Source organism: Brachyhypopomus gauderio, chromosome 6, assembly GCF_052324685.1.
Source record: "Brachyhypopomus gauderio isolate BG-103 chromosome 6, BGAUD_0.2, whole genome shotgun sequence".
Lineage (NCBI taxonomy): Eukaryota > Metazoa > Chordata > Actinopteri > Gymnotiformes > Hypopomidae > Brachyhypopomus > Brachyhypopomus gauderio.
This window is the reverse complement of record NC_135216.1, coordinates 29,901,593-29,925,871: the sequence shown is the minus strand read 5'-3', so window position 1 is coordinate 29,925,871 and position 24,279 is coordinate 29,901,593. Positions and strand designations below refer to the sequence as shown.

The window sequence follows — 24,279 nt, the reverse complement described above, 5'->3', positions numbered from 1 at the left end:
TTACCTCTTAAAGATCACACACTACACCCACTAAAGGTGAACAGTTACCTCTTAAAGATCACACTCTTCCCACTAAAGGTGAATAGTTACCTCTTAAAGATCACACACTCTACTCACTAAAGGTGAACAGTTACCTCTTAAAGATCACACACTACCCACTAAAGGTGAACAGTTACCTCTTAAAGATCACACACTACACCCACTAAAGGTGAACAGTTACCTCTTAAAGATCACACACTACCCACTAAAGGTGGGTTTTCATTCAGAAATGACACTGATAATCAGAAACACAAACAGCCACAGATGAAAGTTGTTCACATATATTGGCTTGTTGATCTCATTCATCTGACTAAACCAGTTATTCAGCTTAATCTTCCTTTAGTGTTAGAGAAGTCATGTGATTTGTGGGGAACATAAAAAGCCAAACAGCTGAGGACTTTTGGTCACTGTAACTGAAGATCAGCAGATGGAGAGTGACAATTAGAAGACCTGATGGCCAGCACAGACCAGAAGCAGGTAGATGTTCCTTCTCAGGTCTTACACGTTATCATTAAACAAAGACAAGGAATTGACCATACAATAAATATTTATGTTGTCATGAATACCAATAGCAACTTCATCTTAAATACCTTAATAATTATTGGCAGTTTGTGATATATTGCCTTTTAAATTAAACTATTATTTCAAGATTTTGCCCTGAGTTACAGTATTTGTGAGGAATTATAATCAAACACAGATATCGCATTCTCTGTTGCTTTGCTATTTGCATTTTTAAATATCTTTAATGTTTTTTTGATTTGTATCATTTTTAAGCACATTATAGATATTTTACCAGCTAATAACATTAATGTTATATTTTAACAATCGTGTAAAATAACAAATCTCATGAACATACAACAGGGGCTGAACAATGTCTTATAAACACCATACTACACAATGTACACAGATATGCTCATTAAGTCTCCTATTGGCTTCCATTGTAAATAGCTTGTCTAAGGTTAATATATAAAGTATGAACACTATGATTGATCTAATGGTGAGGACTAATGAGGACCCTGCTGCAGTGTGTTTGAGTGATTAGACCTCAGACCAGTAAAGATCACATCTTCCTGTATTACCTGTGAAGGCTCAGCTAGTGTGTACAGGCAGAGCTAGTGTGCCCTATACACACACTACACATGCTGTGTAGGGCCCTGCACATTGAGGAAAACACCCTCGTCTCCACCTCGTGTCATATATATCATAGTGTAACTAAAGCAAAACTAAAAGCGAACCTTCACGATGCCTCATGCACAAAGATGCCAAGTAGTGTCATCTTCCCTGTAGTTAGTGTCCTCTTCCCTGTAGTTAGTGTCCTCTTCCCTGTAGTTAGTTTCATCTTCCCTGTAGTTAGTGTCCTCTTCACTGTAGTTAGTGTCCTCTTCCCTGTAGTTAGTTTCATCTTCCCTGTAGTTAGTGTCCTCTTCCCTGTAGTTAGTTTCATCTTTCCTGTAGTTTGTGTCCTCTTCCCTGTAGTTAGTGTCCTCTTCCCTGTAGTTAGTGTCCTCTTCCCTGTAGTTAGTTTCATCTTCCCTGTAGTTAGTGTCCTCTTCCCTGTAGTTAGTTTCATCTTTCCTGTAGTTAGTGTCATCTTCCCTGTAGTTAGTGTCCTCTTCCCTGTAGCTAGTGTCCTCTTCCCTGTAGCTAGTGTCCTCTTCCCTGTAGTTAGTGTCCTCTTCCCTGTAGTTAGTGTCATCTTCTCTGCAGTTTGTGTCCTCTTCTCTGCAGTTTGTGTCCTCTGTAGTTTGTGTCCTCTTCTCTGGGACAGTGAATACAGGTGAAGTCCTCACACACCAGTTATCTTCTCCTCTGCACACCATCCTTGCTAAAAGAGCAACTTCAGTTACAGACCAGTAGTGTGTGGAGTCAGTTTTACCCACAACAACACACTTAGATCTGCTGGATTGAGGCTCTGGAATGAACTGGACTAGATTTGAACTGTATTTTATGAATTGATAAATATGAATATTACAAAATCAGGCATTTGGAGACAGATCCACACATCTACAAAAATACAACTATCTACTAAGCATACCAGTGAACATAAATGTCCAAATTAACTGTATAATTAATATAATTGAATTTTTTTATATAAATCTTTAAATTATTAAATTTAACAAATATGGGAAATATCTAATCATGAGGCTGTTTAAGTGACTCCCATAGAACGAAAGAACAAACACATTTACTCCACCCAACACCATCCATGATTCTAGAGATCCCAGCTGTGCTATTACGCTGGGACAGGGTATCCTGTGACTCTGATTCCAGTGTGACACTGATTCCAGTGAGTGTGAATCTGATTCCAATGAGTGTGACTTATTCCAGTGAGTGTGACTGATGCCAATGAGAGTGAGTCTGATTCCAGTGAATGTGAATCTGATCCCAGCGAGTGTGACTGATTCCAGTGAGTGTGACTCTGATTCCAGTAACTGTGAGTCTGATTCCAGTAAGCATGACTCTGATTCCAGTGAATGTGAACCTGATTCCAGTGAGTGTGACTGATTCCAGTGAGTGTGACTGATGCCAATGAGTGTGAGTCTGATTCCAGCAAGTGTGAATCTGATTCCAGTAAGCGTGACTCTGATTGCAGTGAGTGTGAATTTGATTCCAGTTAGTGTCTGTCTGATTCCAGTGAGTGTGAATCTGATTCGTAACTGTGAGTCTGATTCCAGTAAGCGTGACTCTGATTCCAGTGAGTGTGGGTCTGATTCCAGTGAGTTTGCATCTGATATTTCTGTTCCTCTTTCAGGTGGTGGTGTGGGAACAGTTAGGAGAGACACAGCAGGAACAGGAGAGAGTAGACTCCACGTTATCTGTAGTCCAGGCAACAGAAGAACGGCGTAAGGTAAACAGACTCTCTGCTTCACCTTGTTGCTTCACTTTAACTTTAACTTTCACACATGCACACAGCTTTGTCTTATAGCCTTATTAACCATTATTTGTGTTATATCATAATTCAGCAAAAGGTGTGATCTCAACAAAAAGGGCGTAGCAGCAAGTTGATTAAATCAGCTCAGCTGAAATCCACTTAGTTCAGTCCAGTTCTCCTTATCAGCAATTCACAGCAGTCCGCAAACTATTCTGTCTCACACACTCTATTCTGTCTCACACACTCTATTGTCTCACACACTCTATTCTGTCTCACACACTCTATTCTGTCTCATACACCTTGCTCCCTGATAACATAATCATATGTCATGAAGATGAGAACAAATACACTGAATGTGGAAACACGTGAGTTGAGTGCAGTTAGGGAAATAGAGTAGAACACTGACACTGGTACTGAGCATGAGCTCACAACCCGTTTTAAATATGAACAGATTTACTGAGCACCATTCACTTACATCAGTGAGGTTCCCATTTATTCTGCATAATTAAGCAGGCAGCATAATTAGCTTTGCTTCTTTATAAAGGAGTCAAGAGTTTTTCGTTGCTGTTACGTAAAAGTTGTCATGGAACGGCGCGCCCCCTGCTGGTCGCCCCCTTACACAGCAGCAGTTGTCTTCTTGTTGTTGCGTTGGGTTCGTTCCTCTGGTGGGCGGGGCCTATGATCCGTCTCACCTGAGGGTCGTTTGTTTGTCTATATACGTCTTGTCTTTGTACCAATTGACTGCTGGTCCTTGATTTGGATTGTGTCACGAGTTTTTGGTTTGCTCACTTTCAACATTAAACCTCTTTTGTCCCTGAGACTTGGCATGATCGCTTCCTTTTTATTTCCTATTCCCTGCCCGTCACACAAGTTCCCAGTGAAATAAAATAATTTTTCTTAAGGTAAATTGCCATAAGTGCGAATAATGATACAAAATATAGGATCAATTATCGTGATGGCAAATCATAACATAGCATATGAAAGGGCAAAATGCATATAAAAGTAAATATAAGTACTCCATATATTTTTCATTAGTACAATATCATTATAGCAAACAGGCAATGCACTTCTGCTGCTGAGAATATTTCACATTCATATTTGTTTTGCCTTTAAGCACCATCTTGAAAAATTTAAATAAATCAAAAACCAATCACAGATCTCCACCAATTATTACCAGCCAATCACAGACGTCCACTGGTTTTTGCCAACCAAACCACAAGGTAGTAACGGTATTAAACATGATGAGATGATCCAGGACCTTCTCATCATCCAGGCACGCAGATGGAAACGGGACGGGCACATGTGGAAACGCCATACGTGGATTAGAGGAGGAGCTGGCAACCTGACAGAAGTACAAAAACAAGCAAGTAGACACTGTCCATATTACACCCATTATTACATACCCCATTATTACATGCCCCATTATTACATACCCCATTATTACATACCCCATTACATACCCCATTATTACATACCCCATTATTACATGATTACATGTTACAGAGGAAGGTGAGTAGTCATAAGAAACTAGCAAAATGTAACCAATGATGGTATAAATACATCTAAGTGCAGTACTGATGGTGCAAACAACAAATAAATAAATCAGCATAGCATAAATAAATAAAAAATATTTAAATAAAATAATGTCTGATGCCACAGACCGTATGAATAGGCTTGGGGTTTGTGTTAAGAGGGGAGACCCTCTTAACACCACTGCAGACTTTAGCCAACACTGACAGCAGCCTGGAAGATGTTAGTGTTTAGTCTGATCGTGTGCCAGTGAAGGTTCCCATAGTGCTTCTCAGAAGAGAGTGAATATGGTTCGTGTTTGGTTGTGAGAGACGCTTGATACTCTGTATTCAACATTAACAATGATTGTCCTCAATACTGGAGAGTTTAGCAGCAGGTATATGTTGGGCAGTTTTACCACCCACTGGAGAGACGTCTGATCTAACTGGAGAGACGTTTCATCCCACTGGAGACATTTGATTGCAGACTGAGCAAGTGACACACCAGACTGATTTTCACCAGGGTCTGAGTGGACTGGTGAAGATGCTCGTGCACCACACTGATCAGGCTGGAGTTGAGTGTCAATATGTGGCTGGAAGGAAGCAGCTCAATCTCCTTCTCAATATTTGTAGTTATGTATGGTAAGACAAAGGTAGGTGGATGTGTTCAATATGAAGGTGGAGGAGATATGGGTGGCACATTTCGAATTCTGTAGGTGGTTCGTTAGAACATCCAAACTCCTGTACAGGAAGCAAATGGATGACTCTGCAGTGTTGGAGACTAAGAGGAGATTTCAGTCCAGCCATTAGGTAGGGATAGTTTTACTCATGATCATGACTAGGTGATTTATCCTTATACTCCTTGTATGTATTGGCATGGCAACAGGCTGGACCTACACAGGATAAGCCCAGAATAACACAGCATCAACATCGACTGAGAAAAGATTACCAGCATGAAAAGAAACACCATCAAAATTATGGGCTACTTAGTGCACACTCCAGATTTGGTGAAGACACGTCAACAGAAGAATTATACCAGGTGAGTGATTTAGAGTTACAAGTGGAGTAATGTTGGACATGTGGGCTCTTAAATCTACTGCTGTTTACAGCAACAATCATGAATCAACATGAATCAACATGGTGAAAGTAAAACAGAATTATTTTCAAGGGTGAAAAGTAACAAAGTGCAAATTCGCTCAGACAACAGTTTATACAGTAAGTGACTGAATTAATCATTTAAAGTAGATATAATGTTATTTAACCTTAACTATTAATCAGTTTAATCAATTTAGAATCAATCTCATATTCTAATTATACCAGAACCACAACATTTAGTTAGGTAATTAATGGTTTGGTATTTGAAGGATTTAACTGTGAAATCTTTGAAGGTTTTGGCAGCAACCACTTTTGAATGACTTCAACACAATTTAGTGAAAATAAATGATACATTTATTTACAACCAACTATTTTAAAGCACAAACAGTATCAACACGGATCAGGGAAATTTGGGAAATTTGTACAGCAATATTGTTTGATATTGTACAGCAATATTGTTTGCACTGTATTGTATTGTTTGCACTGCAATTTGTTGACAAAAACAAATCTGATTGAAATTCAGAAAAGACAGACAACTGACTGGAAAAACTGCAAGATTAGAAACTTATTCTACACATTCAAAACAACCTGAGCACATACAGCCTCCTCTTGTTGTGTGAAAATGGAACCTCTGCCCCCCTATGAGCTAGTCTTGATATCCTATATGGTTTAAGCATGCAAAAATCCAAAACAAGAAATTGAATAACATGTCAGAATTTATGTCAATGTGCAGCATTACAGCAGAGAGCACATTTCTGAATTACATACATGTTTTCTCTATTGTTACCACCCGGTCTAGGTCAGGCGGTTAACAGGAAAAATAAATTAAAGAATGAAAGAAAATTGCCTTGATGAGCGAATTAATAATGAGAAACCAACAACAACTTAGCAGTTTCAAAATATATATTTAAATGAATGTATTAAATGCAAGATGTTACAAGCATAGCACCGGCTGAACTTCAGGTAGGCCCACGCTGAATAAGGAAAAGAAAGGGAAAGGAAAAGAAAACCGAAACAATAAAATAATCAGCAGCCTACCCTACCAGGTGCTAACCAACTTTGTCAGGGCTGGGTCCAGGACCATCCCTCCTGTCGCCACCAGAGGGAACCCACGAGCAAATACTCGTGGTAGTGTCAGGGCTGGGTCCAGGACCATCCCTCCTGTCGCCACTGGAGGGAACCCACGAGCAAACACTCGTGGGAGACGCAATCAGCGGTGAGGACCTGCAGCTGTGCCTTCCTCTATTTAATGGGCACGGTTGCAGTGCTTCACTGCTGAGTTGTTTGTTGCCTCTCGCTCTTGCAGCCAACCTTCTACCCAGTTATTGAGCAGTCGTTTCTCTCTGTTCTGTTTTTTCGAGGTCTCTTCTCCTGCGCCCTTACTGGCCTTTCTCAAGTTTTCCCCAAGCTGTTTTGTCTCAATATTTTTAGTTTTTGTTCTTTTGTATTCAGCCAGCTCCCTTTCCTGGCTAGTATTTATTTTGTTCGTTTGTGCTCCCTTTTTGATCATGACACGTTGAGTAGTTTCCTCTGTGTGTTTTTCTGTTTGTTTTCTGAGTTTTTACTAGTGATGGGAAGATGATACCTCAAGGAGTGTATCGACACACTACACAAACTGTGTTGACACAGTATTGACACGGTGTTGGTCACTCAATAGTGACCCCTGCAGTATTTATAATATCATTGCAGGTAAACAAAATGAAAAGGTGAAAAAGCATCCTGAAAACACATCAACTCGTGAAATATTTAATCGACATTCGTTTACTTAAAATATCTCATCATTTTATAATTTCATTTGCTCAATTTGTTGTGTCCAGAAGAGTCCAAATTTTGCTTAAAACCTTGTGTAAATGCTAAACCAACTCTGCAAAAGATAGCAAATTTGTCTAATTTGTCTAATTCAGCTAAAATGTGCAACTTATGTAAGGATTTTCATTAATGAAAGAGTAAAATAATATAAAACACAAAAAATGACAAGAAAATGCATTCATTTATGTATTTTTATTGAGGAACAAAAGTTATTGAAGTGTGGTAGCTCCAAGGCGATTTCTCCTCTTTGATACAAGTTCTCCTGCCTTAGAAAAAACTCTTTCACAGGGTACAGATGAAGATGGTATGCATAAATATCTAAGTGCGAGTACATAAAGGTGTGGATATGTTTTGTGGTTATCTTTCCAATATTGTAACGGATCTTGTGTTCTGGGTGTGTTGCTTTCAGCCAGGTAGCGTTGGACCTCAATTATGGAATCTGCTGTAACATTAGTCGTCTTCTGGTTCTCCTCAACTTCCATATCAAGAGGTTTCCATAGACTGTGCCCTAAAAACATTACAGAAATAAATCTTTAATAATAATGTGTTTATTAGGACATGCCAAACTGCTACAGAAATATACAAATAAACACAAAGAAATGTGTTTTCATTAGCCGGTTTCTCAAATTTTCAGCCAGTTGTTGAGCAGCTGCTTTTGTCACTTTTGAAGCTTGATGTTGATGCTCAATGTGGATCATTTTCATCAATGGTATACCCTTTGACCCGGAGACTCTTTTTTTTTTCCTCAGAGAGTTCTCTTGTAGCTTGGAAAAAAGGAGCAAGCACCCTGAGCATCTCTTCAATCATTTCAGATTTTTCTGGAGTCAGTGGAGTTATATCAGTTTTTAATGAGGCCAGTGACACCCAGACTGCCTCCTTCTGCTCATTCATTCTTTCCAGCATGTGGTAGGTGCTGTTCCATCGTGTCGGCACCTCATTTATTAATTTGTGGAACGGTGTTCCCAGCTGTTGCTGCATTTGAGTGAGCTTTTCTTTGGCCGTGGTGCTTGAACGAAAGTATGTTACAATTTGCCGTGTTTTGTTACGTATTTCTGTTAGTGTTGTGATTTGATCACATGACTTTCTTACAATTAAGTTCATGGAATGGGCAATACAAATAGTTTGGCATATTTGCAGCATTCGAGCACATGAAATCATGTTTGCTGCTGCATCAGTGACGAGACACCTGACCTTGCCCACGATGCCCCATTCCTCCATGAGGCTCCTTTTAACGGTGGTTATGTTTTCTGCAGTGTGTTGCTGAGAAAAGTGCTGCACTCCCAAGACTGATGAACGGAGTTCATGGCTTTCTTTGTCTACATAGTGGCAGCTAACAGCAAGATATGCCTCCATATTAATGGATGTCCACATATCAGCTGTTAAACTGACAGCAACGGTGCTCTGGAGGTCCTTTTTAGTTTTCTCTTTTTCCTCCTGATATTTCTGGCTCAGCAAGTCCTTTATGGCCTAAAAATAATCACACACACACACACACACACACACACACACACACACACACACACACACACACACACACATATATATAATGTATGTGTGTGTGTGTGTGTATGTATATATATATATATATATATATATATATATATATATATATATATATATATATATATATAATTATATATATATATATATATAATTATATACATACATGTATACAAATACACACACAATAAATATATAATAATGTTATAGTATATAATAATAATAACAATAATAAATACCTTCCTGCTGGGCAGAACATATGAGGGTAGAATAATCTTCAGGAGCTCATGAATCCCTCATGTTCAACAATGGAGAGGGGCTGACAGTCTTTGATGATCATGTTGATCACAGCCTCATCCACAGCTTGCTTGTTAGGAACTGTAAGGAAATGTTTTTTGCCTTATTAAAGTACTGACAAGTTTACAAACAATATTACATATAGTTACACAAAGCATTTTGTGTGTAATAAACCATTTTAAATTAAAACATTTTAATTTTATTTGAGAATTTTAACACACCTGGGGTACTCTCAGCAGTATGTGCTGATTCTTCATTGCCATGCGGAGCTCTATAATGCCTCAGCATTGATGAAGTGTTCTTGTTGATGTAAGAAAGCTCCGTGGAGCAGAGTCGACACTTCACCTACAATAAAATCAAAAGTGACTTCATCTGAATACAATTAAAACCCTTACCAGAAAAGAGTACAAACATATTTAATAAAAAAAATAATGTCCAAAGGAGAAACAATACCTTATTTGGCGTCAAAAAATACAAAATCCAAACGCAACAGTAAAACTCCATCCAACAAACCCGCGACATGCCGATACGGTTCGCTTATAAACACAATTTGGCGCGGCACATCCAAACGATACGCTTCTTGTATCGGTCACGTGGTTTTTGCTTAAAGCAATACGTGCATCGATACGGGGTTTCACTCGTGCGCTCGGCACAGTGTTGACGCACCAGTATCGTTCGTCCCATCACTAGTTTTTACTCAGTTTTCTTTTTCCGCGTTTCCCGCTTAGTGGCGGGGGTCTCAGTTTGTCGTGTTTTCTTTTGGGTTTTGCCCCTGGGTTCATCTCCTACAAAAACCCCACGAGTCCCCTGTTCCCTGGGGGTTTGCATTACAAACTCATGATAACAGAAAATACTATATAACCAACATACAACCAAGCAAAACAAATTTACAATCGCGATGCTTTGGGCTGGTTTAGGCTTCTGATGGACGGGTTTTACACTGACTTTGGGCTGGATGGGCTGGATGGCCCTTCAAGCAGCTTTATCTTTATTTGTGGCCCGGCTCCTCCTTCAAGTTGTGCCCTGCCTTAGAGATTATGACATGTTCATCACTTTTGCATATAATGGCCTAGGCAATGACCTTTGGACTAAATGTTTTGGAGGGTAAGACAATTCAACACACAATCCGTACAACACGTTTTGATAAACATGACATAAGCAATTGATAATGTAAAAAACAACAGACAATTGTCCATGTCCATTTGCAAAATGTTAAACAAGGAGAAATGCAATTATGATGTGCACTAGTGACAAGGAGATGTAGAGATTGAATGAGAATTTGAGAATTTCAATTCTGATCTGAGAGATGAACAAAATCGACAGAGATAAACTGTAAAATCCCAGTAATGCTTGGCAATCTCCACCCGTTACGGTTATAAGTATAACTCGGAAAAGACTTTCTCCGTGCATGCCTCCCAAACAGCTTGTTGGCATGTAGATAGTGCTTGAGGGTTGTTTGAGAGATCGCATAACTCCAAGATGCTACCAGTTCATTCAATTCTCTTACAAAGAGCTTTGGAGAACTTTTTACTTCTCTTACCATCCCTCTCACTGTGTGTGGTGGCAAGATACACTTGTGTGCTCTTCCAGGTCTGTTTGTCACAGCTCCAGATGTTTTGAACTTTTTGATGATTGTTCTGACTGTAGATAAGGGCATCTGCATGTGAGGGGCTGTTTTCTTGTAGACATTGATTGATTTATGAAGGTGGATACACATCTGCCTTACTTGACTAGTGTGTTCTCTTGTCTTTCCCATGTTTAAGAGTGAGTAAGAGAAATAGACCTCTGTGTAATGCCATATTTATACCCCAGGGAAACAGGAAGTGATCATTTATTAATTAAAGGTCCCTAGATACTTTAATCCAATTTATAAACTACAGAAGAATTGACATAAATGGTTCAAATACATGTGATGGACAGGGAGTGTGAACTGAAAAGGAAGCGATCATGCCAATAACCAGCAGTCAACTGGTACAAAGACAAGACTGATATAGACGGATAAAGGACCCTCAGGTGGTGGCCTGATAGGCCCCACCCACCTGAGGGACGAACACAACACAACGATAACAGGACAACTGCTGCAGTGGAGCGGGGCGACTGGCTAGGGGGACTACCTGCATCATGACCATACATTTATTTACAAGAAATTGTTAAGGGTGCCAATAATTGTGGAACAGGTCATTTTATGGCAAATAATTGTCAGATTTTTTTTTCTTTTTTTCAGTTAAGTTGAAGGTTGCTTTTTTTCAAAATAAAGTTATGCTTCTGCAATAAAAATGAATTTCTTTTAATGCTTTTAACACATTTTAACAAGGCATGCCAATAATTATTGAGGGCACTATATATACACACACGTATACAAGCCACAACAATAAGGTTACAAAACACGAGGAGGGGTTACAACTGACCCAACACATGGCTACATAAACAAAACATACATGATTGACAGGTGGGGCGGGACTAGATGGGACAATATTATTTATATATATTCATACTGGAATGTATGGACTGAAATTTAATCCACTTTTGCATGTAAAACTAATCCCATCTGAATGCAGACATAACAGACAAACTGAGTTTAACTGACACATTTTTCAGCAGTAGCCAACATGATTAACGTACCACTCATTTTACACTCATGTTCTAGGTCCCAACACCTAAACACCACAGACCCACCCAGCAACATGATCAAGACTGTGGAGTCTTCCAGCAGTTAGTTGGAGGCACAGTAATGGACGTGCAAACAAACGTGAGTAGAAGGGTGGGTGGAGTAACAGATACAGTAATATTGTTCAGTTCACCTATAGACAGGCCAATGTAGTTTGGTTCACAAGTAGCTACAGTAATATTGTTCAGATCACCTGCAGACAGGACAATGTGGTGTTGTTCACAGGAGCAACCACTTGTCAACATCCCCCACACACATTAGTAAAACACTTTACTATGCTGAATTAAGACTTGGGGGGAAAACAGACAATTGTTAACAATTTCTATCTTTTTTAGAGTTTGTGTAGTATTTCTGTTTTGTTTAACTACAAAGTTATCAATCAATAAATTAGATCAAGAAACCTTCAGGTATCATTAGTGTCAGATGGTATTCTTAGATGTCTAATCTAATCATATATTGTGCTGTTTTAGTAAGTTCATATTTTGAACATATTCTCAAATTTCAAAGACTTTAAAATATGTTTGAGTAAGTCGACCTATCATGTCCTATACCAAGCAAACAGGCCAATCAAGTAAGAAATGTGTTGATCTTTGAAATTGATTTGTTTTTTTTAGAAAGATCAACCAAGTCTGCAAGTAACAGGAAACCTTTTCCATAGACTTGGCCTTGAGAACAAACTTACAAGGACAGACTTCCTTGAAATATCTCCATCTTCAGTGCACAATAGGGAACCCAGTAATGAGAAGGAACTGGCTCACACGTTTATGCAGCGGCTGTTGACACTTGATTATAAATCCAGAAACATCTCTATCAATGCTGGATCTACAGCTCCAAAGTCTGAACACACTGGGGCGGATGCTTATAACGCTCTGTTTACGAAGAGGACTGTGAATACAGAAAGAAAACAGGACCCCATTCACCCAATGGATGTTCAGATGGCAGTGTTCCTCTGTGCTGATCCTTTCCTTCAACAGACCATAGTGACTAAACTGTCCCAGTGTCAGTATGCTCTTCCACTGCTGGTTCCCAGTCCCTTCACTGGAAAGATCGAGTTTCCTCTGTGGACAATGCGCCAAATCAACAAGAGCTGGAAGAGAACTGACACTTCAGGCCACGTCAGCAGCAAACTCCTGCCCATGTGCACAGCTGAAACTACAATGGTGGCGTTCTTCAGGCTGGGCTCTGTGTCCTCATCCAAGTCTCAGCTGATGAACAGTTTGATCAATGAAAAACACAACACATTCTTCCACAGACATTGTCCAGGCAGCAGCAGAACCCGTCTACTGATGGATGGAGTGGTGGAGATCGCCTGGTACCTCCCATCTGGGAAGAGCACTGATCATTTCCCTGACTGTGTAGCGTTCTGTAATCTACATGGTGATTCCAGCAACTATGTGACCCAAAGAAAGATTGTAACTGAAATGGCCTCCATGAATGTTGTATTTTTACCTAAACTTGATGAGAATGACAACAATATGGAATTTGTAAAACGACTTTGCAAATCTTCAACACCCCTGATTGTTGTTCTTACTGATGAAGAGGAGGATGATGAAGATGCTATGTGTGAGATAGGAGAAGGAAAATTCAGGGTGGGACTGAGGGGTAGAAACCAGAGTGATGTGTCTGATGATCTCAGACGTGTGATTAAGTTCTGCCTCTCCAAAACATCCAAGACTTTCAGGCTTGAGAATATGGCAGAAATCTCAGAACTCAGTTTGGATGAGCTTAATCTGGACTGTCAGAGAGGAAAAGAAGCAGCACAAAATATGATGGAATTTCTTGAAAGAAAAGATCCATCCACAGTGAAAGAAACATATTTGTGTTATCAAGGACAACTGTGGCATGCTTGGTGCCAGAAGAACAAAGACCTACGACGACTTACAAGTTCAAACATAGAAATGGAGAAAAGCAGAATTCAACATGAAATGAGAGAAATAAGAGAAAAACAGCAGGCACATGACATTAGTGATCTTATGCAGGACTTTGTTGGGTATTTAGACTCTCTGTCTCCCAATGAGAAAATGTATTTCCTCAAATGGAGTAGCATCTTATTGGATGAGTTCACATCAGACAAACTCTGTGACATCCATCAAGAGTACGACAGTAAGTGGACCCAAGTTTTGGCATTGAAGAAGAAGCATGAAGACGTTGAGAATCCAAAAGGAGAACAAAGTATTATAGGAAAGAGCTCAAATAATTTTCCTCTGAAACATGAGAAAACAGATCAACTAAAGACAGAACAGTCAAACCTAGACAAACTATCAAAAAAACTCAATGCTGCCACCTTTGGTTTAGAGCACATGCACAGAGAGATGGGACAGATTTATGAAGCATCACTCTCTATGAATAGAGGCATGAGGAAGAAAGACACTGAAGCCATTTCTCATTTGCCTAAACTCGGTGCTGAAATTATGAGATCTGGGTTTCCAATGGAGCTGATGGATGGAGATGCTGGTCATGTTCCTCTGGTCTGGGTTTCAGCAGTTCTAGATGAACTCATCAAGATCCTGGGAGACCAGAGAGTGTTTGTGCTGTCAGTGTTGGGGATCCAGAGCTCTGGTAAATCCACCATGCTCAATGCCATGTTTGGACTCCAGTTTGCAGTCAGTGCAGGCAGGTGCACCAGAGGAGCCTTCATGCAGCTGGTCAAAGTGTCAGAGGAGATGAAGGCAGAGCTGAAGTTTGACTACATTCTAGTTGTTGACACTGAAGGTCTTCGAGCCCTAGAACTAACCGGAAAAGACACCATACATCATGACAATGAACTTGCAACATTTATAGTAGGTCTTGGAAATATGACACTGATCAACATCTTTGGAGAAAACCCTGCTGAGATGCAGGACATCCTTCAGATTGTAATTCATGCATTCATGAGGATGAAGAAGGTCAGACTGAACCCCAGCTGTGTGTTTGTGCATCAGAATGTGTCTGATGTTGCAGCTAGAGAAAAGATCATGGAAGGCAGAAGACGTTTGCAGGAAACACTTGATCATAGGACCCTGTTAGCAGCCAAAGAAGAAGTCTATGAGGCAGAGTGTTTTGGTGATGTCATCGCATTCGATGTTCAGCAAGATGTGAAGTACTTTGCACAGCTGTGGGAGGGCAGTCCACCCATGGCTCCACCAAACCCATCATACAGCGAAAATATTAGAGAGATTAAAAAAGACATTATTTCTCGTGCATCACATATGAATGGTATTAAAATATCACAATTTAAAATAAAAGTGAAAAACTTGTGGAATGCATTGCTGAATGAGAACTTTGTGTTTAGTTTCAAGAATGCGCAGGAGATATCAGTGTACAGGAAACTGGAGGAGCAGTATGAGAGTTGGACCTGGACTCTTAGGAGCGCCATGTTGAGCACTGAAGACAAAATGTTCAACAGAGTGGCGAGTGGCACATTGGAAACCATTGAAAGACTAGAGCTCATAAAGGAAATGGCAGACACCATGGAAAATATCCAGAAAGCTATTAAACTGTATTTTGAAGAAGATATTGACAAGGAAACATTGATTCAGTGGAAGTCCAAATTTGAGAAACAAATTCAGCATCTTCATGATGACCTTATCAATGAAGCAAAAAGAAAATTGGATGACAGTGTTAAACAAACAAGTATTCGCAAAGAAATGGACAAGCAAGTGTCAGATTGTGAGAGGACGCTGTTTGAAATGTGCAAAAATCTTGCTTTGACACTCAAAGAAAATGGTAACAGTAAGAAAGTTCCAGAAGCAGAATTTGCGTCCATGTGGCAAAAGTGGGCCTCTGACTTAACCAAATATGCCCCAAAGTTAAAGGATTTAGACATATCAAAGGATGTCATCTGCATTCTAGGAGAGATTCATGAACGTCCCCTCGTCCATCTGCGACAAGACTCTTGTGAATATAAAAGTATTTCTACTGCTGGTAATTACAGCAAATATGTATCCATGAAAAAAAGTAGCCTCAGTCTTTGGGATCAATCTCTTAAACCAGAACAACAAAATCTGATAAAAGATCTTATTTGCAAAGTCTCGGAAGAAACAAAAAAAAAGGTGAACTCTTTTCCGTTCCCAGTGCAGGGATACAATCCAAGTTATATTCAAGACATTGCACGTGATATCAGAAGACAAGTGCAAACATTTGGCTTGAGTCAAAAATCCTTTGATTTGAAGAGAATGTTTGTGGTTGATCTTTCACTTTACGTTTTTGACAATGTAAGTCCTCTCATTGCAGAGCTTCATAGGAAATTCAAGGAATCAAATGATCCTTTTTTATATGTGGACAAAAAAGAGATTGAGTACTTCAAAATATTTCAGAACTACTGGCAGGGAGCAACATCGGCAGCTGTGATTGGAGAACAAATCTGCCATAGACTAAAGCAACCGATCAAGCAGAGCGTCTACAATATGGTGGCAACATTTGTGTGTGGCCAAATGAGAGGGAAGCCTCCATTTAACGGGAACAGAGCTGATCTGGAAAAACACATCCTGAAGTCTCTGGCAGAGCAGAAGGGAAACAAGAATGAGAAGTTTCAAAACTACTTAAAATACATCTACTCCCCAAAGTCCCACTTTGAACAGTTTATTGAAGAAAGTGTGCAAGAGTTCATGAGAAGAGAAAACCCTCAGGCAGTGGCTGCAATCAAACAGTACCTGGAGGAGAAAGAGAGAAATGTCATAAGTGCAGCAACAATGGCAACAGATTCACTGAGCTATGTGAACGGATGTGTAGATATGAAAACTTGGATGACACATTTTGCCAACAACCTGGTAGATGAGTTGGGGAACACCAGTATTCACACTAGAGTTCACATTAGTACCGATGACTTTAAAGATATTACTGACTATGACCTTCTAGTGGAGGTTATTAAGAAAGAGCTCTCAGAGATTGTTGGGGAGCTAAAAAGAAATCTCAGTAAGCTTTCATCCTTCAGAATGGACACATTCAGAGAAAGACCAGGTGAGATTCTGATCAAGCACTTCTGCAGGTGCTGTTGGGAACAGTGTCCTTTCTGTGGGGCTGTCTGCACCAACAGTCAAAAAGACCACGCTGGAGATCACAACGTTGACTTCCACCGCTCACTGGGACTGAATGGAAGGCATTACAAGGATTCAACAGAATTTTCCATAGACTTTTGCACAACGCTAGTAGCAAGTGACAAACTGTTTAGTCCATCGAGTGACTCTGAGAGAACATTTCCTTACAAAGAGCACAGGAGGGCAGGAGGAATGTTTGCTAGGTGGGGCATCTCCACTGATTTCTCTGAGCTGGCCTACTGGAAGTGGTTCATTTGTGAGTTCCAAGAAAATCTTGAAAATCACCACAACAAAATGTTCTGTGGTAGAGGGAGAATTCCTGATGAATGGAAATATTACAATCAGCTAGATGCTGTGGCAAGCTTAGACATAAATTAAGATATAAATGGAGTTAGTCTGGTAGTCAGTGAAACATCAAAAAAGGAAATCAGACTATAGAAAGATACAGAACACCCTACAAAATACATTGACAATTCTAATATGAATGAATGAATGATTCAATTTATATAGCGCCTTATCTAGATACCCAAGGCGCTTTACAATTATTAACACAGCTACGTTACAGACAACCAATCATACACCGGTGAGAAGCGACAGCCAATAGCGCACAGCGTACTCTCTACCGGGATCCACAACCCCCTGGGGGACTGAATGGGGTGCAGGAAGGGGAGAGAGGACAGACCCTAGTGACAGAGCACCATCCACCACTGAGCACACAAGCATTCATGCACACACACTCAGACAACAACTTGTTTTTTTATTGAACAGAGAGAGACACACACTCAGGGAGAGTGACAGACCTAGGGAGAATTTGTCTGGGACTGCCAATTTACCTAACCTCCATGTTTTTGGATTGTGGGAGGAAACCGGAGATCCTGGAGGAAACCCACACAGACACGGGGAGAACATGGAAACTCCACTCAGATAGAGACTTGAACCCAAGACCCCAGTGCTGAGAGGCAAACGTGCTAACCACCAAGCCACCATGCTGCCCATATAATAGAATCCAAAAAGTTTTAAATACACTAATGAATCAAAGGAAACAAGACACAGTTGGAACTAATACAAGGAGATGACTAAAACAAGACGATATAGCACAACTGTCATGGGAACACAATGAAACAAAACACAGCTCATCTCTGTGGGAACTGCCACACCAGAGGAGGGATGCAACATCCCCCACTTAGGACACGTTTTATACTAACACTGTTACAAATACCCTGAGATCTCACCAGGCACAATCAAATCCTATCATTTTAAACTGCACAGAAGATTTGATGTTTCATATTTCATATATAGCAATGAAGATTTAAAAATATCCAGTAATGCTTTGTGTTGATTTGATGCACAATTTATATATTATGTATCACATGTAATACATTTAATAACTCTTCATTTTAGACGAGTCCATAATATTAGATTCAGTAGTGTCACTAATGCTGACACAGTTAAAGTCACATTTCGAAATGCATTTTTTAATTATTCTGTGACAGGCAGAGTGAGCGAATAAAAAGGAAGCGATCACGCCAAGTCTCAGGGAAAAAGGATGGTTTAATTGAAAAGTGCGCAAACCAAAAACCCGTGACATAGTTCCAAATTAAGGATATAATGACCAGCGGTCAACTGGTACAAAGATAAGACATATATAGACAAACAAACGACCCTCAGGTGAGACGGATCACGGGCTCCGCCCACCTGAGGGACGCACACGACTTAACAAAACAACAACAACAACAGCCGCTGTGGACGGAGGCGACTGGTAGGGGGCCGCCCCACCGTGACATATTCATTTTAGTTCAAGCTTTCCAGAAGAAATATGGATGTAAATGAATATGTAACATTTTCCAAACTTTATCACCATAGTATAAAACATCATTTTGTAAATATGTATATGCTACTGGAAAATATAACCTAACCTTTTGAGTCTCATCAATAAGATGAAATAAATGGTTGGAAATTTTTGGTGCAGTTGAAATGGTTGGACTTTTCATGTTTGTCTGTTTAATAAAACACTTTGTCATTTTGTATAATTCTGACTTTAAAATATAAACATGTGGGTGACAAAGGTTGTAATATCCTGAGCATCAGTGATGCCACAAGTTTATTTCTGGGCCAAAATATGTCTTCATTAAAAATTTTGTTTAACAAGCAACAATACGTACTTGCATTAGTACATCGTTTTGTGATTATTGACCTTGTATGTTTTGTTGTCTACACCTAATTTTTCCTTTTACCACTTCAGTATGGGTTAGGGTAAGAGTTAAAAGTTCAGTATGTGTTAGGGTAAGAGTTAAAAGTTCAGTATGTATTAGGGTAAGAGTTAAGAGTTTGGCAGGGCTGTCAAACTCATTTTCACCATGGGCTACATCAGCATAATTGTTACCCACGGAGGGCTATGTAACTTATAAATGTACCTACTTCTTAATGTTAAATAACTCTGAATTTATAACTTATTCAAGTTACATATATTACAGATATATTTGCGTAAATGTAAAAAAATGTTTGCTTGTTATTATAACATAAATCCTTTAAATTTGTTAGGTTATGAAACCCACATTACTCCATCAATCAACGATCAAACTATCCATGTGAATAAAGAAAAAAAATTAAATATATAACATTTCTTTAGCCACAACAAAGCAGCTTTTACTGTTGTTTTGTTTGTGGTTGTGAACACATTTTGTTGCGATCGCAGTTTGCTTTTTAATTTTTTGACAATCCGTCGTTTTTTATGGCCAATTTTGGCATACTTCGCTCTGTGTTTGGTCGCAAAATGCCGACGTATATTGTACTATTTGACAACTGCCATCGCTTCATACACGTTTTTCTCCTTGAAGCGCAAACATCGCTTCCCCATCTTTCTTGAAACATCCTTCTATCTGCATTGATGTTTCTTTTCCTGGACATTTTGGGATCATTATTTGTATTTTTCAATTACACTTATTGGGAAAATCGCATCGATATGGAAACACCGCAGTGTCGAGATGCCGTCACTTCGCGGGTAACATGAGTTTGACACCTGTGGGTTAGGGTAAGAGTTAAGAGTTGCAATAGTCTTCTAGCTGGATGTTCTGGTAAATCGATAAACAAACTCCAGCTGGTTCAAAACGCAGCAGCTCGAGTTTTAACGAAAACTAAAAAGTTTGATCACATTAGTCCTGTACTTTCGTCATTACATTGGCTGCCAGTTAGATTCCGTATTGACTATAAAATACTTTTATTAACATATAAAACACTGCACGGCTTAGCTCCAGAGTATCTTAGTGAACTTATTGATCATTACAACCCAGCACGTTCACTTCGTTCACAGGACGCAGGGTTATTAACTGTTCCTAGGATCAAAAAGATCACAGCAGGTGGGAGAGCCTTTTCTTTTAAAGCTCCACAATTGTGGAATAATCTTCCTGCCTCTATTCGGGACTCAGACACAGTCTCAATGTTTAAAACTCAACTAAAGACTTATCTGTTTAGTTTGGCCTTTGAATAATCTGTTACATATTTCCCACATCACATATCTTTCTTCTCTGAGGTTCACCTAGGGAGTAACACTGCAGTTGCAGCCTACAATACCAGTATCATCGCTCTGACACGGAATGAAAACCTGGCGTTCATCACAAGACATTTACATTGACAATATCAACACCTAGAACTTTTATTCTAGTTACCTTATACTTAACCTGATTGTGTGATTTGTTTGTAACTGGTGTATTCATCTGTATAATTTGTTTTTGTGTCATTTGTGTCTTAACGGGCCGCCCAATGGAGGATGGGTTCCATTTTGAGTCTTGGTTCTCCCGAGGTTTCTTCCTATTCCCCATCATCATAGGGAGTTTTTCCTCGCCACTGTCGCCTTTGGCTTGCTCATTAGGGATCTGGACCCATAGTATTGTTAACCTTGTAAATCATGTAAAGTGCTTTGTGACAACATGTGTTGTGAAAAGCGCTACAAATATATTTTGAACTATTTGAAAATATATTTGAGTTCGATATGGGTTAGGGCAGTGGTTCCCAAACTTTTTCTGCCGTGCCCCCCTTTAGTAGATGAGAATATTTTTGCGCCCCCCCCCCCCTCCCTAATGACTAGGGATGCACCGATTCACGTTTTTCACTTCCGATACCCATTCATATCTATCTGAGGCTTGGTATCGGCCGATACTGATCCGATACCGATCTGATAAAACAGTGCTGAATCGACTTAAAACATTTTTTTTTTAAACACAGACATACTGAATTACAAGTTTATTGAAAACTCTGCACCAGTATAGCACACTTAAACACACATAAAAACATGTAAAAACAGCACAACTTGCATTTGTTCAGTCAGGGCAATTATGAATATAACATTGAATGTAAAATAAATAATACCAAAGAACCTGAAACTTACAAAAACAATAGGTTCACAACTTTGGTCAAACATGAAAAAAATAAACTGCAAGAAACCTTTGAAATGGTTCAAGAATTCTAAATATCATTTAAAATAAATAAGGAGATGAAATAAGAGAAACAGCAATACCTATGCGGCTAGTTTGCTAGCGTTGACATCACGCAGAGCACAAAGCATGTAACGGCCAGAAATATGTGTACTGTCTCTTTAAGGGAGCGAGTTGAGCGCGCGTATGGAATATTGTTGTTATTTAGCTTTCTGCCGTAGAAAACCACTGCTCTTTATTTTATCTTTATTTTATTTCTGTAAGTAACGCATTCAATGAGCTTTGGACAACTCACCAGTTCATGTATGAACAGTCAAGTAATGATGGAGCCCAGGTTTATTTTGGTTAACCAGCACATAAACGGACTAAGTGGAATAGCACCAGCGCGAGTACGAGTGAGTGATTCACCTCTTCTCTGTGTGCTTCGTGTTTCACTCGCCTGTTAACTGTCCAAGTTTTCTGTCCGTGTCGGAGTGTAACTCCGAAAAGCGTTACAAGCATAGAATTAGACTGAATAGATCTGTTTTAATGGATCGGTCACATTGTCACTGATACCCGATCTAGAATTTTTTCAGATATTAATATCGGAATCGGTGCATCCCTAATATTGACACATGTGCACGTTTTACTTTCAAGCTCCGCGCCCCCCCTGCAATAGCTCCGCGCCCCACCTAGGGGGCGCGCCCCCCACTTTGGGAACCACTGGGTTAGGGTAAGAGTTAAGAGTTCAATATGTGTTAGGGTAAGAGTTAAGAGTTCAATATGGGTTAGGGTAAGAGTTAAGAGTTCAATATGGGTTAGGGTAAGAGTTAAGAGTTCAATATGGGTTAGGGTAAGAGTTAAGAGTTCAGTATGTGTTAGGGTAAGAGTTAAGAGTTCAGTATGTGTTAGGGTAAGAGTTCAGTATGTGTTAGGGTAAGAGTTCAGTAGGCTATGTGTTAGGGTAAGAGTTCAGTATGTGTTAGGGTAAGAGTTCAGTAGGCTATGTGTTAGGGTAAGAGTTCAGTATGTGTTAGGGTAAGAGTTAAGAGTTCAATCTGAGCTCAAAATCTGAAGGTGCTTTACAAAGTCATGTGATGTGTCAGCAGTTGTAAACAAATCAGTGCGGTCACAAGGGTCAAGAAGCTCTTAAAGACTCCTTACAGTTTGCCCAAAACCTCATTATCTGTCTCCCTCACACACTTCCACACAGACATAAGGTGAATTAAGAGTCACGTTAAAATTGTGGCTATTAGCAACAGCTTTTTCCTCGCATTTAAACCAGCTTCCATGTACCCCTGGCTCCTCCCCCGTGTGACGGGCAGGGAGAGCGAAATAAAATGAAAGCGATCATGCCAAGTCTCAGGGAAAAAGGAGGATTTAATGAAGAAAGTGCGCAAACCAAAACCCGTGACATGATCCGAAATAAGGATATAATGACCAGCGGTCAACTGGTACAAAGACAAGACATATATAGACAAACAAACGACCCTCAGGTGAGACGGATCGCGGGCTCCACCCACCTGAGGGACCGCTGCCGCTGTAGACGGAGGCGACCAGTAGGGGGCCACCACACCGTGACTGTATACACATTTACGTGTTTGAATGGCCATGTGTATGTTTGTTCATTTAATCTGCTCCTTATCTTGTTAGTCATGTTTATTTATTCATTTATATGCTTGTATTTAAGTGTGTGTCTCATTTATATGTGTCTTAAGTGTGTGTCTCATTTGTGTGTGTATTGTTGTGCAAATTTCCTGAAAATAGATGAGGACTGAGAAAATAAAATAGAGTTTTATTAGAAAAGTAAAAAGCATGAGAGACTCATCTAGAACAAGAACTCTGAGGAGAGAGGGCAGTCCAATCTCCTTCATTCCTTTATCACATGTTTACAGTACATTTGGGCACACTGTGAAATTCAAGGGGGAGAATGTACAGTAGACACTTTTGGTCTCACGTGTGTATTCCTCCTAATATGGAGCTTTCCTGTTTTTAGCAGAAGAAACTGATGTATCAGTTGTACACAAGCTTTCTGTCTCTGCACATTCCTCTGATACCGATTACACACAAACAAGGACATGATTACAAATGAATCACTGAACCAAATCACTGATCAACCTTATTCACAGTTTTTCTGCTAATCAGAAGGACATGTACTAAATCATGTTGTGATCTTAAATGACATTAGCAAAGTGTGTGCGTGTATTTAAGTGTCTCGTTTGTGTGTGTATTTAAGTGTGTCTCATTTTTGTGTATTAAGTTTGTCTGTTGTGTGTGTATTTAAGTGTGTGTATCGTTTGTGTGTGTATTTAAGTGTGTGTATCGTTTGTGTGTGTATTTAAGTGCGTCACATCTAGCTCAACTCACACCTGTCAGTCTTGTTTGTGTATCCTAGATCCTAGCAGGCACTAAATCCAATCCATTTAGTTGCATTAGAGCCTGTGCATGAAAATCTTTAGAACAAATTGTCTTTTTCAACACTGTCGTAGCAAAAAAACAGACATTTTGTCAGGCCAGTGAAGAAACAACACTTGGAAACAGGAAAGTGAAAAAATACCATACTACACAGGGTAACAACAAAGGAGTTGCCTTGACAACAACTGGCTTGCTCCTCGTTGTATTCCTTTTTTATCTTCATCCAAAAAGTGAAAGTGACCAATCATAACACGTTGTTTTTTTAGTCCACACCTTTTCTGATAATTTACCATTATATAACCTATTGGGTTTACCGTTGTCTTTAAGTCTGATGTGATTCTTTAAGAAAAAAGTAGGACCTCCCATAGACCTTATTGGCTCCTTAGGGTTCATCCTTTAAGCTTAATTGGTTAGGGGTTTCCTCCCTTCACACACTGGTATATGTATATGTGATATATATTACGCCCATCCCCATATACAGTAGCATATCGGCTGACCGCTCTTTTCCTGGAAACACCCAAGATTTATGACCATTACATCATTCACTGCTACTGATGTCCTGATCATGTTCCTTACAGTGGAAGTCTGAGGAAACAGCGCAACTCTTATGTTCTCTTATGTCGCATGTGATTTGTTGACCGGGGGACCGGTA

The 24,279-nt window shown here is 39.6% G+C and overlaps 1 protein-coding gene across 1 annotated transcript; it reads left to right on the top strand.

Moving 5' to 3' along the window:
- Window positions 1–447: 447 nt before the first annotated feature.
- On the top strand, window positions 448–19,317 carry LOC143517640 (interferon-induced very large GTPase 1-like). The gene is made up of 6 exons (XM_077010362.1): window positions 448–516; window positions 2,792–2,887; window positions 4,185–4,274; window positions 5,306–5,458; window positions 11,768–11,869; window positions 12,403–19,317. The coding sequence occupies exons 1-6, from the start codon at window positions 493–495 to the stop codon at window positions 17,179–17,181; spliced, it is 5,244 nt and encodes a 1,747-aa protein (XP_076866477.1). The 5' UTR covers window positions 448–492; the 3' UTR covers window positions 17,182–19,317.
- Window positions 19,318–24,279: the final 4,962 nt, after the last annotated feature.

Bases quoted from the DNA above. Each gene is read 5' to 3' on its own strand.
- LOC143517640 (XM_077010362.1), top strand. From the start codon at position 493: ATGGCCAGCACAGACCAGAAGCAG. The intron at 517-2,791 runs GTAGATGTTCCT...TTCCTCTTTCAG, and splicing joins CCAGCACAGACCAGAAGCAG to GTGGTGGTGTGGGAACAGTT. The intron at 11,870-12,402 runs GTGAGTAGAAGG...TGTTTTTTTTAG, and splicing joins TAATGGACGTGCAAACAAAC to AAAGATCAACCAAGTCTGCA.